This window comes from Camarhynchus parvulus, chromosome 1A, assembly GCF_901933205.1.
Source record: "Camarhynchus parvulus chromosome 1A, STF_HiC, whole genome shotgun sequence".
Taxonomy (NCBI): domain Eukaryota; kingdom Metazoa; phylum Chordata; class Aves; order Passeriformes; family Thraupidae; genus Camarhynchus; species Camarhynchus parvulus.
This window is the reverse complement of record NC_044586.1, coordinates 34,729,409-34,750,450: the sequence shown is the minus strand read 5'-3', so window position 1 is coordinate 34,750,450 and position 21,042 is coordinate 34,729,409. Positions and strand designations below refer to the sequence as shown.

Below are 21,042 nucleotides of genomic sequence, written 5' to 3'. Positions count from 1 at the left end.
CCCCTAGAAGCTTTAATTACTGAAAAAAATCAGGCATAGCTATTCATGCATTTTGAAATGTTTCTGGAGCTTTGCCAGCTAATGTGAGCCAATGTTGCTGAAGTGATTTACTAATTAATAGGTTGGTACAACATTTGAGTAGAATCTTGCACACAAGTCAATAAAACTTAAGGAGGAAAAACCCACTGTTGAGTGCATGAGTTAATCAAGGACTTAGCACTCTGAAAGACCATCTGGGTCTAAATAGAGAGAAGACTTCATCTTGTAAAAGGTGAAACGGGGCATTATGGGGCAGCTGGTTCAGACAGTGTTTTTGCCTTCTGACTTCTACTGTGTGTCACCACAGTAAAATGACCCTGTATGTAGTGATTATGGATTAGCAGTAATTAATTTGAAATCTTTAAAATTTCGATAGATTAGCTTCCAATTTTCTCATTCAGGGATGATCTCTCCACAGCTTTGGAAAATGACCATTATTTTTTTCATGATTAGAAATAACCATATTTTTGTTGCAAAAACTGTCCAGAATGGACAAAGACATATCTACTCAGGGATAGGTGCCAAAAAGAATTACTTAACTCATTACTCAGTTATTAAAATCAGTGTTGAAGAGCTTGACTATGCTGGTTGCATGTTCACTTGTGGGAGATCTGCAGTAGGAATGGGAAGGAGCAATAGCAGTAACCATCACTTGAGGGATGATGTATTCTCTGCCTGCCTCTGTCAGACCCATGTGATACCTGAAACATGGGAGCACAGGACAGGGACTGTGCATAGCTTTGCCCCAGACACCTTGAGTAGCCACATTCTCAGTTAATGTCCCCTGAATTCCAGGTGGGACAGGCGCCTGCATGTCGAGCCCATCACAGCTCTGTACTTCAGTTTTCAAGGGAAAGTTCTGCCCTCTCTCTTTAGACTGGGTATATGCTATGGCAGAGGATCATCTCCTCCTCTTTCTGCACAATGGTGCCAGCAGCATGGCTCCTGGAGTTTGTAATAGAGACTAGGAGTATAAGATTTGGGATTGAAGTTTTTAAAAATAAGCTGTGTGGTGCTCTTTTTTATAATAGAATCTGTATTACAAATCTGCCAACAAAGTACTAATACTTCATTCTTGTTCCTTATCTGAGCCTTGTAACCTATTAAACAAGATTATAAATATAGTCATCAAGAAAAATAGGCTTAAGTTAAATGTTAAATTGTTCCAAAAATAAGAATAATGTTTCTGATTAATTTTCTTTGTCAAATAGAACCCTAAATGGTGTTGAAACTTGTTACTTAATCAAAGAACTGTCTAATCTGTGTGCATTTACATTTAAAAAATTAGAACACAATTTCCCCAGAAGATAAATAATTATGGTCCAATTTTATAAGTGTATCTTCAATTGTTAGAACATACTTTAAATAGGAGCAAATATGTAGCAATTAATTATGACTTAGAACATTATTCTTAGCTCATTGTAGAGCTTTATAATTCACTCTTGAAAGAAAGAAATCCCTGTAAAGGCATAGCACGATTTTAGTTCATTTTTTTCTAACTGTTTAATTTTTAACTTTTTCTACCAAAGTGTTTAATTTTTAAATGAGCTCGACTAGCTACACATTTCATTCTCACCATCATATCTCTAATGCAAGAAAAAGAAAGTTTAATAAATTGGATCAGTATTCAAATGAAAGCCATTTAAAGTGATGCTCTTAAACGTTTATTTTTATTCTTCTGAAGTATCCATCAATTATATTAGCTCTTCAAAAATGAGAGCAGCCTTGAATGCACAGATGAGGTTTCACTAACAACAGGATGTGTTCTGCAATGTTACAACCCAAGCAGTACCAAAATAATGGTAATTTTATCCACTTGATTTGGTTAATAGAAGGGGCAAACATCCACATGCTGATCTAGTGCCTTGGAACTGCAGTTTTCCAGGAATCTATAATACTAAAAAACCTGTAGACTGAAGAGATTTCAGATATTTAGATAATGATAGAATGCACACCCAAAATGACTGGACGAGTGAGAAAGCAAAAATCCCCACAAATGGACAAAATTCAATTAGAGGACTCTCTGTAGGGGCAATAGTTAAAGAGAAATTATTTTGGGGGCTTTTGCATTTTCATAAGCAATTTCCATTTCCACAAAAGGAACCCCCCTGTCTACAGTGCTGATTGCAAGCCTCTCACAGGAGAAGTTTGTAGTGTTTTGTAGTACATTTGTACTGTACATTTTGTAGTTTCTGAAGGCAAGCCTTTTAAAAGCAGTATTTGTATTCGATGTCTTGGTTTGTAAGGGCTGAGTTTTTTCACATTGTCCTAATTATGTAGCTTATCGGTACAGACCTAAAACTTTCCCTGGAGCAGTTGATTGGATGATTTTTATTAGATCTGCTGCAGCACTGCGAGTATACTACTACTGATTTGGTGGCAGTAGAGTTTTCTTAGCAAGGAAAATGGTAACATCTAGGCTATGATCATGTAATCAGCTCCATGCCTTAAGCTCTTCTTCCTTCCCAGAGATGCAAATGATCCTGCGCTTACTGACTACACTGCTGCTAAAATTGCTGGTGTTGGCCCTTAGAATGTAAAAAAATGGCTAGCTGGGAAAGCCCATTGAATTTATATGTTTTACTGTAAATTTTGAAAGTGAGGAGTGCTGTCTATTCTGGGGTTAGACATCCACTTCTAGGTACATCTGCTCCTGTGTCTGTACTAGCCAAACACAGAGTGACAGTCCTTCCAATCCACAGTTCCTACCTGAATTAATGGGACAATGGTACAAGTGTTTCAGCTTCTATGCTTGTATAGGAAACATAAGCAAGGTAGGAAATTGGAAGTCCAGCTGACACCTTTTTAGAAGAACACTGTACATATGCACATACTATATATACACTAGGTCTGAATTTGGTAATTTAACTGTAGTTTGAGTTGATATTAATTTAGCACTAATTACAGTTCTCTATGACGCAGCTGGTTTTGTTCTGGTATTATATGCTAAAAAAAACCACCCAAATCTTTCTTTCTGACAATACCATGTTTAAGTATCATTGTCACAGCACATCCTTTCTTACTTGTATGTTACTATATGAAGATGAAGCACTTTCCAGCCCAAGCAAGAAGGAGTTTCTGGCTGCTCAGGTCCTGTTGTAAAACAGTGGAAAACACAAGAAGAGCAGATTTGGCACAGAGCCCAGCAGTAGTGATAAGATCCCATACTAATTTGGAGAGCTTATGTTACCTGTAGGTTATGTGGCACATTATAAGTTGATGAACTCCATGATCGTATTTTATAGTCTGCTGACAATGTGATGGTGTTATGAAGAAAATGGCAAGCATTTGCTACCCTTTAGAAAGCCCATTAGGATGGCCGGGAAAATGTTGGCAGCAGTAAAGAGAAGCAAATGTAATTTTCAAAAAAGCCCATTACTATTGGACAATGAATTTGAAGTCTCAGAAATGGTCCTCCTTTGTATCCAATATCAGGAGGCTGCTTGATAACCAAAATGCTAATACTGATTTCTCTTGTAGAATCCCTCTCAATGTGAGAGACATTGTCTACTGTACAGGAGTTTCACTAATGGATGAAGATGTATGGGAGTTCATTTGGATGAAATTTCATTCTACTACAGCAGTGTCTGAGAAGAAAATACTATTAGAAGCCTTAACTTGCAGTGATGACAGAAACTTGCTCAACAGGTAAAAAATATTCAATATTTGAATCTGTTACTAGTAATCACTTCAACAGTATGGATCATCACTTGAGCTTTCATCTAAAGGACGGAAATTTGCTTTTCAAGTACAGGCTTACTGTCTGTTTGAACCATCTTACACTTTTACATTAATGCATATGAAAATTGACACATATTATATTTTCAGTTCCAGATTTTCCTTTCTTCATTGGAAATGTTTAAAATCCTGTGATAATTATTGGTATTTTTTTGTTACCATGTCCTTTATTTACCATGTCTTGACCAATCTGATCTTACACATCAGTAAAAGTGCACATGTAAAGTTGCACTCAGCTTTTACTGAAATCTTTTTACATCAAGATTTTTCTGATTCCTAAATCTGTCCAGTCTTTGGAATCATAGAAATAAACCACTGAATTTGCTTGGAGACTTAAACAATTCAGCAGTGATCTTTTTTTTTCCAAGAGTTTTTTGATGGACTGACGTTAGACAATGTGTTTGTGAAACTAAATGTTCTTATTTCACCCACTAGACTTTTGAATTTGTCCCTCAACTCCGAAGTTGTCCTGGATCAGGATGCAATTGATGTGATAATCCACGTAGCTCGAAATCCACATGGAAGGGATCTTGCTTGGAAGTTTTTCAGAGAAAAGTGGAAAATACTGAATGCTAGGTATTGATAAAAATTCTTAATTTATTTTTATTTTCTTATCTTTATATAATTTGTGTAAGTATTGTATAGGTGTGTATTTATGTAAGTTCCTGAATCTAGTCCATTCTCTTTTAATCCATGAATAGAGATGTGTCTAAATATGAAATAGCTACATATGAGTCATAAATGCATTTATTCATGGATTATCACACACACGCATAGAGACATTTGTCTCTTAGCAATCATCTGTATATATATTAGTGTATTGTGTCTGTGCTTATGATAATGAATTTTATCTATATGTCAAGTGCTGCAGTCCTTTTTCTACACTGAGAAAAAATGGCAGTTCCCAAAGGAATTTTTCTGATTTAAAGTCAGATAGAAAAAATACTCTTTTCAAAAATGTTATTTCAGCTGTGGGAAAAATGCACATTTTGAAACATTTTCAAAAGGATGTTAATATAGTGTCATCCCCTTTCTTTCCACTCTGTGTTTTAGGTGAGTTTCAAGTAATAGAGGAGCAACATTCTGAATTAAAAATAGATGAACAGGAAGGAGGCAAGGTTGCTCCTTACACCTGCTTCTCTTTCTCTTCGAACAAGTGCTACATGCGCCTACTCTGAAGCCCAGTCAACATTTTAAAATCCTTTTTGATGAAGATTTTGATATTAATTCAATGAATCACAAATTTCTGTAGTTCTTTAGGGACAGCCTGAGGGCCTGAAAGATTGCACAGCAGCTCATCTGATACTGACAGATTAAAAAGGACCACCGCTTGGATGAGATTCAGATTCTCGAAGGCAGGTGTCCAAGATTTTAAGGCATCCCATGCCAGGTCACACCTTTGGCAGGAAAGGCACAGGAAAGGCATTGCAGATCTGTTCCATTCTGGACTTGTGAGGAGCCAACTATTGTACCACAGAATATTTGAAATGGTATATTTAAAGTGCTGTATTTAAGCAACTAAATCCCAGTGCCTGACGAATGCAGGTGCAAACTTCCTACAGGTTTTACAGCATCAAAGTAAGAGTCAAAGAAACTCAGACACTGAGATTAGTTTTCCTAAAAATTCAGAAAATTGTTCATGCCATTTTGGATAATATTTAGTCGTATAGTGAGATTTTAGAAGAAGTTCATCTAGGAAAATAGGTTTGAGCTGGAATTGGTTTTGGAAATCTATATTGCAGAAGCATACTTCCAAAAGCCATTTCCAAAAAAACTGTAAGAGTGCTGAAGAGTTTAAAAATTAAGAATTCTCTGCTTTTGGTGTGATTATTCCAGGAACTGGACTTTTAGACAGAAGCTGGATGGCAGATGTATTACTATTACACAAGCCAGTTCAGATAGCAAATAATTTTTCAGGTTCCTCCAGGGATTTATCCAGAGTCTAGGCATAAAGCCATCACAATCTGTATTGCTACAAACACATATGCCGTAGTTGTGTCCTGCCTTAGTAAGTATATTTATCTGACAACCTGGCTAAGACCTGTGATTTTAGATGTGGACAATGTTAAGCAGTGTAGACAAATAGAAAATATTTAACAAACTGTGCCACATGCCAAATCTTTTGGATTATAATTTAAAATAGCTTAACTTTACCTAGAATTTGGATTGTACTTATTTTACTTGCTTGGGATGCATCATTGTGTAATCTGAATTCATAACAATCAGTAAGGCCTCATCAAAGGCCTGTTACTGTCCTTTTTTAAATGAAAATAACAGAGTTTGTCTTATTGCTCGACACTCTCTTTGTGTTACCTTCATTCAGTTTGATCTCCAAACACAAGTCAGAGCCACCAAAAAGATTGTAGCAGTTGCTTTTTCTAAACATGACATCCAGTTGAGTTTCTTTTGATCACCAAAAGATTCAGTGCAGTGAAATGAAATAGTTAATGCAAGCTGTACATACATGTTATATATTAAAAGTAATGTTGTTTTGTAATAATAGATTAGAACCTTTCAGATGAGACATTGAGAGAGTAGAATCAGTCTAGTTAATACCTTGCCCCTTAACTGTTCAGTGAAACAGTGACACGATAGCATGCAAGGTCCTACCCCTTGGTCACGGCAATCCCAGCACACCCACACCCAGGCTGGGCAAAGAAGTGATTCTAGAGCAGCCCTGAAGAGAAGGACTTGGGGGTGATTGTTGAGGAAAAACCTCAACATGACCTGGCCATGTCCAATCTCAGCCCAGAAAGCCAACCCTGGGCTGCATCCAAAGCAGGGCAAGGCAGGGGATTCTGCCCCTCTACTCTGCTCTGCTGAGACCCCACCTGAGAGCTGTGTACTGTTCAAGTGTCCCCAGAGTATGAAGGACATGGAGCTGTTGCAGCGAGTCCAGAGGAAGGCCATAAAGTTGGTAGGAGGACTGGAGCACCTCTCCTACAAAGACAGGCTGAGGAACTTGGGGCTGTTCAGTCCAGAGAAGAGAAGGCTGTATGGAGACCTAATAGCAACTTTCCAGTATCTGAAGGGAGCCTACCATGAAGCCAGAGGGGGATTCTTCATTAGGAACTGTAGTGATAGGACAGGGAGGAATGGGTACAAATAGAAGAAGTTACATATTAGGGAGATTTTTTTTTTCTGTGGGGGTGGTTAGACACTGGAACTGGTTTTCCAGGGAGGTTGGACAACCATCCCATGGCAAGGTTCAAAGCCAGGCTGGATAAGGCCTTGAGCAGCCTGGTCTAGCAGGAGGTGTCGCTGCACATGGAGGGGTGGGGATTGGAACTGGATGATCTTTAAGGTTCATTCTAATCCCTTAATGTTCTGTGGTTCTATGATTAGGTTTCTGACATGAGCTCACCACAGTACCTAATTTTAAAAATACAAGCTTTATTGTGGAATTATGGTTCAAAAAGAACATGCACTTCTTGGAGCAAGTGCCAAGGACAGTCACAAAGGTGGTATGATGCCTGGTGTATCTGACCTATGAAGACAGGTTGAGAGAGTTGGGAATGTACTGCCTGGGGAAGAGAAGGCTCTGGGGAGACCTTACAGCACCTTCCAGTACCTAAAGTGTCCTTACAGGAAAGCTGAAGAGGGATTTTTACAAGGGTATGTGGTGATAAGGCAAGGGGAAAAAGATGCAAACTGAAGGAGGGCAGGTTTAGATTAGATAGTAGGAAGAATTCTTTCACTGTGAGGGTGGTGAGGTATTGTTGGATAGGACTTTGGGCAACCTGGTTTAGTGAAAGGTATTCCTGCCCATAGCAAGGGGATTGGAACTGGATGATATTTCCAACCCCAACCATTCTAGGATTCTATGATTCAAGAAGACTTTGTCCCGAGGCATCCTTTTTCTAAAATTATAATTTATTATTTAATTTGATTCAAATTTAAAATACTTTGTATGAAACATTTATTTAATAAGGTGATATCTCAGTGGTATTTTCCATTTAATTTAGTGTAAAAAGTGTTGATGTTTCAGATAGCAAAGTGAAATAGCTGAGGGGGATTAAATTACAACTCTATTTCCTCTTACTTTTAAACATAGCATGTCAAGGAGTTAGAATTGCCACAAAATATTGTTAATCCTTCATATTTTACAGTATGCTTGTATGCACATTTTCCAGAACATATTGATGATTATATATAATGTCTTCAAAGTCACTTGTATAATTTACACAGGTGACTTAAAAATTGAGATGCCTAAAAAGTCTTTAGTAAGAAATCTGTGGGACTAATCTGTGCTACAACTCTGAAAAAGAGAATTGAAAATACTATGCTTGACTTCATGTTACCTGAGCATGCACTACCTTGTCTCCTAAAGCATTTTCATCCTGTGAGTACGTGTCAGTGTGTGAAAATTTAATACATCAGATGCCTATAAGAATTCCTTCATTCTCAAGTGCTGAATCATTTGTCAGCATTTGGGAACTTGACAGTATTTGGGAAGGCATTTATATCTGTCCAAACTAAATGGACTATGCTGCCTCTAGAGATTGCACAAGTGCAAAGCCTGTACAAACGTGGGACACTGGAGGGTTTACCTGCAGAAGGAAAGGTGCAATGGAGAGTCTGTGTCTGCAGAATGTTTCCCTGAAGTTCAGGCATGTAAGGCCCTGGTTCTCTTGTGCTGTTGTCTGTCCTGTGAAGGGTGAGAAGACTGACACTTGTAAGACCAAACACTTTTCCTATTTATTCTTAGGTTTCACACCTGCAAAATACTGTTTTGGAACATGACTTTTCTAGCTTCTTCATCAGCAGAGCTTCTGTAGAAATTGCTGTAAATGGCTGACTTCTTACCAAGTATACATAATGGGCAGTAATCAGCACAGGTGTACATGAATGTGTCATTTTTAGTGGAAGGAATTCTGTTACTTCTTGTTTGCACTGTGGTGGCTACAGTAGACTGTAAGAAAAATAAAAGCCCTGCAGCTGTTTTTATGAAGTTGCTTGTCTAAAGTGGATTGGTAGCCTTGCCAAAATACCCCATCAAGAGGAGCTTCCCATTTTCCAAACAGTCAGTTATGTCTGAGACTGTAATAATAAAGGGCTTTGTTAGACAGCCTAAATGTACTTAAAGTACCATGAAATCCCTACTTCCCATAGTTTGCCTCTGGATGTCTGTATATGCCAGTGTGACTGAAATTTTGGGAAAAGATATGTACCTGCTGAAATAACCATTAATAATTCATTTATTAGTGGTCAGGGAGTAGGAGTTTTGATACCTCTAACAGTGTTTCTTCTCACAAGAGCTCAAGATAACAAGTAATATAGTAAACATTCCCGAAAACAGAATCTTCTCAAAGACATCCTAGTTCTCTTCCCTCTTCATCTTTCCATACCTATTGCTTTGGTTCTCCTTCTCTTTCTCTCTCCCTTTTGAAAGAACTGTGGCTTAGAGTACCTAGGTATTTGAGGGTAATCAATTTGGGATTAACAGAAGCAGAACAGAAAGCTGGGACTGTGCTGGTTCGTTTCACTTTGAATTTTGAACTCGTCCTATAAATCAGTCTGTAAAAGTGGATGATGAATTGAATTGTTCCCCCAGATGAACATAATTTCAGTAAAGTCTATTGGTAATACTTGCACATGTCTGACAGGAGATCTGAGTTCCCTATCTTAAAACCAGTCATGTTTAGATTAGCTAGATACTGCTTTGGACATACATGTAGATAAAGATAAGGGTAACTATTTGTCAAGTGCTTTTTACTATGCTGAGTGACATCTAACTTGACTTACTTCTGGTTTCCAGTGGAATTATACTCTTCATGCTGGAGACTGAAAAAGCCCCAAGCCCCAAAACAACAAACTCCACAAACGATTCCAATATAAAATGTAAAACTTAAGGAGTGATCACTAGGTCAGTGGTGCTATAGTGCTTCATTTGGAGGATTGAAAAAAACTTGTGGAAAAACAAGTGAACAGGAGGATTTGAACAGCCAGTTTCAAAGCAACTGCCTGACAAATGTCATTCCTGACTGCTTCTGCATATCCTTTAAATATTCCTTGCCCAGGCTTTCAAATTTTCATTCCAGGTTGGTTCTTTGAAAGGCTGCGTTGTGGCCCAGGGGATTATTTTAGTAGTATTATTCCTATCAGCATTATTTATTTTAATTATCAGGTAGTGGACCAAGACAATTTGATGCAGCTCAGTTTTTGAGAGGCTGTTTGTAATGTAGATGAGATGGATGAATACAAAAGGCAGAGAAGGCTGTAGCACATCAAAAAGTCTGATTTAATGGTACAACTTGAAGGGTTCCTCAGAATAATTGTCCACAGTTGCTGCTCTGCTCCTTCATTGGCACCTGTATTTTGAGGTTTTTTCCACAGAATCACAGAGTAAGCTGAGTTGGAAGGGATCCACAAGGATCATTGAGTCCAACCCCTGGCCCTGCACAGGGCCATTCCCAATGTGTGCCCAAGAGCATTGTCCAAACACTGCTTCAACTCAGACAGGTTTAGTACTGTGAGCACTTCCCTGGGGAGCCTGTTCTGATGCCCAACCACACTCTGAGTGAAGAACCTTTTCCTGTACCCAACCTAAACCTCCCCTGACACAGCTTCAGGCCATTCCCTCAGGTCCTGTCACTGGGCAACACAGAGAAGAGATCAGTGCCCGTCTCTCCTCTCACCCTCATGAGGAAGTTGTGGACTGCCATGAAGTCCTCCCTCTGTTCCATTTAGTGGGAGGTGGTTTGGTCCTCTCCTCCTCTGGAGCACTCATCTGTGCCTGTAGTTATACCCATTCTGCTTAATAGCATCTGACTTAATAATTACAAACATTTCAGCCTAGAAGAAGGTCTCAGTCTAGGTTTCCAGCCTGAAATACCAGTACCCTGTTCCAGTGCTATTCCCTTGATCCCCCAAAATCAGTCCTATGCCTTCTCCCTTGATTACAGAAGATTACTTCCTAGTTTTCAGTTGACCTGGCTCTTGCAGTAACTCTCTGTGCGTCTTCTTTTTGCCGTTGCAGGTATGGAGAAGCATTGTTTATGAATTCAAAGCTTGTCAGTGGGGTCACAGAATTCCTCAATACTGAAGGAGAACTAAGAGAGGTAATTTTTAAACTACTTCTGTCATGTGAGGCTGTGTTCATTGCAAGCAGGGAGCAGGGCAGGAGCAATAATACAGTTGTCCAGAAACTCTGTTCTCTCTGCTGCAGTTGAAGGCCCAACTGCCTGTGCAGCACCAACCTGTTGGGCAGCACAAGGATGAGGAGCAAATCACAAAAGCACACAAGTGTGTAGAGTTGGTGTCAGGAGGGGGACTGTGCAGGCAGTTCTTTGTGCTCGGCTGGATATGAAGGTTTGTCTTTTTCTCTTCACTATTGGTTGAGAAACTGAAGATGAGATGCTTCTATCTTCATTAGCTTATGCTGCAGAGGGCAGTCCTTGAAAACATCAGTGTTGAAAGTAGAAGCTGCCAATGTGTTCTCTTGTTTTTCTCAGAGTATTTTCCATGTGAGAAAATCTGCTGACTGAATATGCTGGCCAAATGACATCACAATAATTTGTACTTCTTATTTAGATGGGAAAGATTTCTCATTTTAGCTTAACACCGGTTCTGACTGAGGTAGTTGTACAGTTGTGCTGCACCCTGTTTAGCACCTACTCAATGCTGCTCCAGATGGATACAGTGATTCTTATGCAGCACAACTACTATTATGTGAACTCTGATTGTGCTCTGATGTTTTGCATCCAACCATTTGTCTGCACTCAAGTCTAGTGGCCTCAGTAGCTTAGGGAGTGGCCACAGGTGGTTTCCTCCCCTCAGGTGAGAATGACACTTTGTCAGATTTGAGTTATTGCTCTGCACAAGGAAGCATTCTGAACTCTTAGTTTCCACCTTCATGATAGGATTGGTAAGCTGCCTGGTTATACTTCCCTAAAAGAAACTGGTATTGTAAACATTTTGGTATAAAACGTAGAGAGATGGGGTAAAGCCTGATTTTGATGGTTTCCAGGTCCCTTTCATGCTTTTAAGTGTGATGGGAATGAGACAGTTGCAGAATCAAGCTTTTCAGTTTTGAGCCGAGGCACAGAGATGTTGCTGGAAGTCAGAGTTTAGGAACCGAGATGAATTTGGTGTCACCAGGAAAAAAAAATGAACTAGTTATTCATAAGTGTTGCTAAAACCATCTAGTTTTGTATGAGTCAACATAACCTGCAAACTCTTTTGCAGATAAGCCTTGCAATTCTCACTTGAAAAGAACAACAGTAATTGAAAACCTGCCAGCACCATTGGTTGTAATAATCCAAGTGCTGGTGCTATACTTTGAGTATACACAAGAAGAGAACAGGAGCCTTTTCAGTCTGCACAAAAAAAGGTCAAAGTTTTTGTATAAGGGAAGGAGTATGTTTCAGGCATTCAAAGATTATCAAATGCATGCCTACTTGCTATTTTGCCATTCTCTTCTCACTGTAACCATCCCTTCCTTTTTTTCAGCAACTGACCTGTATTATATAACCAAAAGGGATCTGCACATGAAAATAAAATTAATGTGTTTTGAAGCTTGATAAAACCAGAGGGCATCAGTGCTGCCTTCTATTGATATTTGCGTATAAACCTTAATTAGAAGCAATTCCAGTGCTCCCAGTTTGGTTTCTTAGGTACAAATAAAAGTTTAGAGCAGCCATCTATGCAGTGCAGCAGTTGAGCTGCAGGAGGGAAGGAGGTAATTATATTAATGTGATCCAGCACTGACATATCAATATCTTCCAGTACAATGTGAAGCAATTGCATCACATCTAATTGACAGTTTGGTGTCTTAATATATTTCCTATTAAATCTTTCTACCTGATACTGCATTTACTTCTACATTGATTGTGGAAGTTTGTCGTAAGTGGCTGACTTATTTGTATGCAATGGAAATACCTGCTTTCTTTAGTTGCTGCAAATTTAACCTGTTAACTTGTATTTCCAGCTAAAGAACTTTATAAAGAGTTACGAAGGGGGAGCTGCTGTCTCCTTCTCTCGTGCTGTCGAAACGGTGGAAGCCAATGTGCGGTGGCAAAGGCTTTATAAGGAAGAACTGTTCCAGTGGCTAAGAAAATCCTTGACACAGTAATCTGTCTTTTTAGCCAATCATTTAACATGACTCACTGCGAGAGGAAGAGGAGACATTTTAAAAGTGTTCAACATGAAAATCATGAAGACAAGATCAGATTGCAGGGATAAGGTTTTTTGGTTTATTGTTTTTTTCATTGTGGATTTTTCTTTTTACACTGAAGTCTTGTGAAATTGTCAAGAAGATTTTCAGAAGAGAAGATCATGAATGCTTGTGAAACCCAGTCCTCAATGTACACAACCAAACATGATATAAATGGTGCATGTAAATGTTGGGAAGAAACCAAACAAAAAATCCTTCAAAGACTATTTTGTGCATGCTTGTACTGTCTCTGCCTGTATTTTAGCATGCTTATGTATAACAGCCACATTTTGTATGTGAGTTCTGGTTACATCAAAGTTGGGCATTATACAAAGCACAAAGACTCTACGACAATCACTGTTTCAATGGACGAAAGGAAAGCCAGGAACAGGAAATGCAGAAGGCTTCCACCTTGGGGCGGTGTGAGATGTAAAATCAACTTTCCCACTTGCTACCAGTTTGTCTACCGTTCAGATTGTCTCTTAATGATTACAAAGATGCCAGTTCATTTTTTGAGTTACCAGTTGTATCTGCAGTCTCCATATTCTTTTATTTAAATAAGCAGAATAGTGAGAGAGGAGAAAGAGAAAAGGGCCAGGAGCAGGGTTAGAGAGAGAAAATAAGAAGGACATCATCATTACATTATAATCATATACATTTGTTCATTGCTGATCAGTTAAACAGTGTAGTTTCAACTGTGAACGTCTGCTGGGGCAGGAGCTTTGCATTGATATCACAGAATCCATGAACCACCTCTTCTCAGCTACTTTACAAGGCACTGAAACTCACAATGGATCACCCAGGTCACCCAGCCTGTGCAGTAGTAAGTTTTTTAGCTCATAGTGCACAAGTATTATAAATAAACATAAGATTCAAATGAAAATTAGGAAAAAGGGAGAATATCTTGCATGCAAAGACTTAAAATTACCTAAGAGGGCTGTCTTTCATGTGGTAGACCAGTGTCTGTTGTGATTTATTATGATAGACAGGTCAGATTCTCTATATGGGCAATACTTTTGCAAATATAGAATGTCCTATTTATGCCATCATTGAAAAGTGAAATATGGAGAAAGTGAGGGGGGTGTACATGTGTTTATTTGTACTGACTAATACTAAGAACGTGGTTTTCTTTCTGCTCCCTTGTACTTCACATTGACTATTGTGCACGAATGACATATATCTTAATCAGGTTTGTTTCTTCTCAGTCCTTAATCTGAAAAATCAGTGACCCAGTGGAATTGTACGACGACTATCTGCACTCTGAAGCTAAATGCTGAGCATAAAACTGGTGGGGGCCAAGTACTCTCTCATGTCTACACTGTGGAGGAAAAAGACGCAAGAACACAGTTTTCAGGAGTCAGATTGCAGTGGCTTCAGAGGTAGAATGTAGATGTGGGGGAGTGCTTCTTTGTCCTGTCCCAGGCTATCCAAGCTATCCCAATCATCTGACCACATCATGGCTGTGTACATTGGGAACACATGGCCTCCCAAAGCAGAGAGCAGCCATTCTATCTGCTTGTTGCCCTCACAAGGCATGGAAATTAACCAACACTGCTTTTCACTTGCAGTTGCTTACCCCCAGTAAGTTGTTGAATTGAAACATTAGTGTGAAAAGAACCAAAACCCCAACTATCTTCAGATATTTTCAGAGTTATGTGGAGACACTATTGTTTTCTGGGCTCTCATTCCCAAGGTATGCTGCTCCTCAAAAACTAGCAGACCCATCCCATAACAGAGCGGTTGTACCGATCTTGCACCTGTCATTGTGTGCCCTTTACTTTCAGAGGCTGTTGTTTGTGGATTGGGTGCATGAAATCCTTGTGTGGGCATTTGTTCAGCTGTTCGGTGCTGTGTAGCACGTTAGCTTGAGTCATGTATAACCAAAAGAAGAGGGAATCCTGTGCTCTTGTACTGTTAACTCTTTGCCTTATAGCAGTAAGTCCTAAATGTTTGTGCTATGTTGCAGTGCTAGTGAACCTGCTGCCCAGAGACATTATCATGTCAAAGCTGAGTGAAATCCTCCTCCTCCTTTGTATTTTACCTACCTCACAGGGGTGTTGTGAGGCTTGACTAATGTTAGCAAAGCACTTGAATATCTTCTTATGAAAGGCATTTAAAAGTGAAAAGTATTATTTTATGCGGGTGACCAAACTCGACCTTAATGCCAGTATGTAGCGTCACATTTTTAATTTCTACTGAGAAAAATCACATGCAGACTTTTTTTTAATAATAAAAACACAAGCCAAATACTATTTAATATAACCTCTACCCTGTAATGAAGGCCAAAATTGTGATATCCAAAGAGTGTGCAGAAAGCCAAACCCTCAAATATGAATTGCTTGGAGGATTTCAGAGAACAGAAGAGTGTGAAATGGTCCGTACCTTTACAATTTTAGTCAGTATTGTCTTTGATGACTCTTCTTTTCCAGAATCACAGATTGAACCACATACCTTGCAAGTTGCACATAAAAGTTTCTGGTCTTCCCACTGATAACAGTATATTCCAAAGTCAAAAGTTCGTTACAGCCTGTGTGTTCCGCACAGCGCACAGAAATTCCCACTCTTGCTCATTTGGATTGAAGTTCTTGCACATTTAGCTGGTGTTGGATGTAATTTGATATTTTAGTGGCCTTGAGCAACTGGTCTACCACAGATATCAAGTCCTAAGTGTATGCATTATACATACCTGTTGATGTGTTGCTTATAATGGTTGTATTCTTATAATGTTAGTATTATTGCTCTAAAGTTGAACTGGCCTTTCCATTATAATTCTCTATTATTTTATTTTTTATGTTTTGTATTTTGCTGTTTTACACTGAATCAGGATTAAATTTAAATGGATTAAATCTAAAAAATCCCATAACTGTTTTCTGCAATATTCAAACATCCTGCATTTTATTACACATCTTTAGAAACCTTTTTTAAAGAAGTTTCACACAGCTGTGTGTTAAAGAATAGTTGATTCCTCACGGAACATTCTAATACAACTTGTTTAGAAAAATCTATTTATCATACTGATTTTCTTTCTCTTTTATCAGTCCTTTTCTTCCCTGTCCGTGTCTAAAGGTGGTCCTCCTTTTTCATGATTTGGATTGTGATTAGGAAGCCAAGTACTCCATAGTTTTCAGCATTTTCTAATCCAGTGTTTAAATTTGTCCTTTCTAGTGAGAGGAGATTGTGCAAAATGTGAATGCTGTGTGGACATGGACATGGGTGTCATTTTATAGAGATTTGATGAGGGTAGAATCTGTAATCAGCCTTTGTATGACTCAGGATCCTTTGTGGTTATTAATTGATATGGTTTCCTAAATCATATAGGAAGACATATGAATAGACATGGTTCTATGCCAGCATAACGAAACAGCTGTTGTTTTTTTATAAAATTGTCCACTACAAGTATCTGGCCTATTACTTTGTAGCTGGTAGAATTATTCATGTATCCACTGCTAATAGCTGTTAAAATGGTAGGAGCTACTAATTGTGACAAGGGCAGAACACTGTGAAAGCATTCTTCTGAAGTGACATGTCATTTCTGCTATTACTGGGAGTAATCACGCACATGACTTGGACATTAATTATGTTAAAAAAAACTTCATGTGTTCTCAAGTGCATCTAAATTTGTGACCTTTGATTATCTTTTCAGTGAGTATAGCAAGAATTCTGATATTACACTGGGAACTGAAGGTGAATTTTGTGTCATTTTTGGTCTGTTGTAGATATTCCATTGATCTTTAGGGTGCCAAAGGAAATATGCCCTGATGCAAAAGGGTGCTTTCACAGCAAAGATCCTGAGGCATACAATTAAGTCTTTAGTAGTAAGTAATAAAAAATGAAAAGTGTGTGTGTGGTGTGTGGGTGTGTGTGTCTCTGTGTGTGTATGTAAAATCCTCCATAGAGATACTTTTCCCATAAAAATCTAATGCTATTTTAATTTAAAAAAAAAAAGCTAATATTTGCAGGAGAGTGTGTCCTTATTTAGATACTTGCATAATAAGGTTTTGGTTTTCCACATGATCATAAGTGATAGTGAAAATAGACTTTGAGGAAAATGTGCAACTTTCTCTTTGAGGAAAATGGATGTGGGTTTGAAAACTGCTAATGTATATAATCAGCTTATACTCCCTCTTGCTATGAGTACTCACCATATCAGGCTGCCTGCCCTAAGCAGGATATATAGCCACAGTGTCAGTATGCATATGAAGGAGTAAGAGGACCATCCAGCTGTGGAGCAGCCTGAAGAGAGTCTGTTTGCCCAGCTATGGATGGAGCAGTCAGACAACTGCTGGCTGTATCACCTGCCACTGCTGCCAGACCACCTGGGTTAGGAAAGCAGCTGGGAAGTGCTGAAATTCAGAAGGGCTCCAACCAACTTTTTTTCAGCTCTATGAAACAGACAGAAGGTCCCTTGGCTGAGTATGGGTTGTGGGTGATCTTCAGAGAAGAATGCCATTGCCTTGTGCTAGCAGAAAGCAAAGGTCCAGCTAATGAACCTGCGCTGCTCAGAAAAAACATAAGCCCTGAGCTCTGGCCACCTCAGCTGAAAAGTGCTGACCAAAATGTTTGTAAAGGTCTAGAATATTATAGTGTCCCTCCTTCAGAAGTATTTTCAAATATTTAATTTTCAAGTATGAGTAGGAACACAGACACTCTTTTTCTTTATGATATTTTTGTTAATATTTGGAAGTGTAACAGGAATTTCTTGGGTTTTTTTCTAACAGGTGGGCTGGAAGGATGTACTACAAATTATTTGTGGTAATAATTCCAGTAATAATAGTAACTGTACTCCTACCATTAAAAAACCCCAAAAACCAAAACAACAAACAAAAAAACCAAAAAAGCACCAATCAGATGCCTGCATAAACCTGTATAGCACCAGTGACGGGTGCAGCACCCCTTTTGCATACAAAAATGTAAAAAATTGGTCACTTTGTTTCTCATACGACTCTGCAAGGTTCTGCGAGTCTTAATATCAGTTCTGAAACTCAGTGAAACCACTCTGACTTGAGCAAGTAGTCCATGCTGACATGAGTAATTTTGTTTTCAGTGGGCAGGAAGAGAAGAAAGGATTTTTCACCAAAGTAAGGCCACATGCCCTCATTGGGCAGAATTTTAAAATCAAGTATATTTTGAAGAATCTAGTTAAACTTCCTCTGTCTTGTGTCCATGCTGACAGTGGAGGGGGATTCTGAGCTTGATCTCAGAATATGGTAACACAGTTGAGGCTGGAATTTAAAAGACATATGGAGCCAGTTTCACTGAGATGTGTTTAAGGAGAATCACCCACATGATAAGTGCTGTGAGTCAGACCAAATGTAATTTCTAAGAAGAAAAGACATTTATATTTGTTTGATTTTTAACTGGTGAAGTAAGTGTGACCTTGCCAAATAGAATTTCAGAATGCTTTGCTTATTTCATGTGTACCATTTCCTAAGAGCATCAAAGCAGTGCTGGTAGAGAACACAGGTGAGCAGCTTTGTGAGGGCAGAGGGGCTATACTGCAGCAGGCAGTCATGAGCCAGGAGGCTCTTGCCAGTGTCCCAGTGTTTTCTGGACAGTGTCACTTGGATTTGCTTGATCAGGATAGCTGTGGTACAATGGACCAGGGCAGGAGCCAAGATGCAGTCTCAGTTCTTTGTGATACGTTTCACTCCACTTAATATGTTGGTTTCCGTAATCTCAAAATAATCTGCAGCCAGACTGGTGGAGCGTGTGTGGCCGCAGAGCCTCTGGTGGTGCCCAGGGAGGTAGATCCGTTGAAGTGACTGATGTGAATTCCAGCTGAGGATCTTCCCCATTGCTCCCAAAACAGCCCTGGAGGTGGCGCCTCAACTGCTGTACAGGATGTTCCACATATTCGTATCTAGGTTTCAGTAGCACATATTGGATGGCAAATGTTTTACATTTTCCTTTGTCTTTTCATTAGAATAATACTTTGTGATTAGTTCCAATATGATAAAGCTTTATAATATTTTTGGGGAACTGTAGAATACTGTACTGTGGATACTGTGGCTACTACCCTCTCTTTTTCCTGCAAACAGTAGGTTTCAGCAGAGATGGACTTTCCTGGACTTAGACACTCAGTGAAGAAAAAACAAACTCTGACCATTTCTAATGGAAAAATCATTGTAATTACTGTATAACTATCCTGTATAAAGACAGCTTTATTATATGTGTAAATGTAATTTTGCTATGTTGTTGTTATGTTTGGGACACAGTAGGCTTTGGTGTGGGTGAAACATACAGCCTTATAAAAACAGAGATTGTATCTCCCTGTCTGATGTTTTACTGAAAGGTGTTGCTGTATTTTTGGAGAAGACAAATATAAACTAGTTCTCTGAAAAACTAACTCACACACACAATGACATAAATGAATTCTATTATTGAAAACAAAGGACTGATGATAAATTTCATTATTTTTCCAAAAGATTCCACATGTAAGAGCTTTTGACACCTTAAGAAGAAGTCATCCTGCAGCTGTTAATGCTGGTTATAATGGATGAGTCCCTCTGTTAATTCTGTCTCAACCTTAGATTAATTCTGAATACTGTAATTAGAACATATTTTTCCATCAGTTCTCAAATCTGTACTCCTTGGAGTTTGGGTTTTTGTTATGTAAGAGGTGTCGTGTAAACCAACTTTGTTTAGATACAGTTCACCAGTGTTTTCACATAAATGTCTGTTTGCCAGATCAGAATGCCATTTTCATATTGAGAAAATACATATGATTGCATAATACCACATTTCTCTTTCTCTGTACCATGTGTTCATGCATGTATAGCTTTTAGTTCTGGATATTTTGCTCTGAAAAATTATTCATTGGTTATTTGTATTTATAAATCTTGCCCAAACAGTTTCAACTCAGCAAAACAGTTGGATGTAAGGCAGAATGTGAGGCTGTGTTGTCCAAGATTCCACCATATATATTTAAAAATCTGTAGGCAGTCCCACTGTGCCTGTGGGATTAATCATTCAAATTAATGTATATTCACATATGCTCCTGCATATGACAGAACTAGTATTTCTGGAATGTGATTTAGGTTAAAACCTGTTTCTGCACAGGTTTCAGGTGCAGTATATGGTGATGTGTTTTTTGATGAATTTAAAATCACAGCTTTATATAGAGCCAACTACTCTCTCTCATTTTTCTTTTTTCACAGAAAAGGATATATTTTACATATAGAAGGGAGATGTTTACTGATTCTCAGTATATCTAAAATGGCACACTGAAAAAAGTTTTAAATTTATTGGAGCCTATTAGGCTTTCTGAATAAAAGCAGAATTATTCTTACAATGCTAATTAGTGAATATAGAACTAATCAGAAATTGAAACCATTAGCCAAATAAAATATATGAATTTATGAGAACAGTGGTTTTTGTTACATGCCTTTAACAATGATTACATAAATATGGGACTGCTGTGTGTTCAGCATAGAATTTTTATTCCTCTCTAAGGACTGACTAAATGGAATTTCTTTTTAAGAGAAACTTAATCTTATGTATTTTAAGCAAAACAAATTTGAATTTTGTCTCTGATAATAAAATTTTGTATAGTAATGTGTAATCATCACTGTCTTAATTTTCTGACGTGGAGACATAGCTATGATAAATAATGCCCAATGTTTTGATTGTGTTCCCATTTCATTGAGGTAAGAGTTTAATCACTGAGTAGATATGCTGATGTTTTACAATGAAAACCATTCAAGAGAAGGTATTTTTTGACATGAGGAACTTCTCAAAACATATTTAAATTCTGGGACTAGTAGAAAGCAGAGAACCAAAGAAAAATACAAAATCTGGGCTTGGAGATACTCTTAAGCACTTCAAGACTGACAGGACTAAGACTGGAGAAAAAAGAAAAGTCTCTTGTGCTTTTCTAATTATGTAAATTTTGAATAAACAAAAAGATCTTTTCATTGGTAAAAGTGATTTCAACTAGAATGCAGTTCAAATGAGTTTTTAATAGAGTCCTTGAATCCAGGCTATTATTTTCCTTTTTTGAAGAACAGTTTTCAGTAACAATGAGATGTGAAATATGTGCAATTATTTACCCATTGGATACAATCATGTTCCCACTGGAGTCAATTGGAGCTTTGACATTGACATCACTAGGA

At 38.3% G+C, this 21,042-nt stretch overlaps 1 protein-coding gene across 1 annotated transcript in view; it reads left to right on the top strand.

Moving 5' to 3' along the window:
* TRHDE (thyrotropin releasing hormone degrading enzyme) overlaps positions 1–20,493 on the top strand; it is a 210,342-nt gene extending 189,849 nt beyond the window's left edge. The window contains exons 16-19 of the mRNA XM_030959613.1: positions 3,520–3,687; positions 4,213–4,353; positions 10,757–10,838; positions 12,707–20,493. Of these exons, the coding sequence (XP_030815473.1) occupies positions 3,520–3,687; positions 4,213–4,353; positions 10,757–10,838; positions 12,707–12,850 (535 nt within the window). The 3' untranslated portion in view covers positions 12,851–20,493. The remainder of the gene's footprint in view (positions 1–3,519; positions 3,688–4,212; positions 4,354–10,756; positions 10,839–12,706) is intronic.
* The last annotated feature ends 549 nt before the right edge of the window (positions 20,494–21,042 follow it).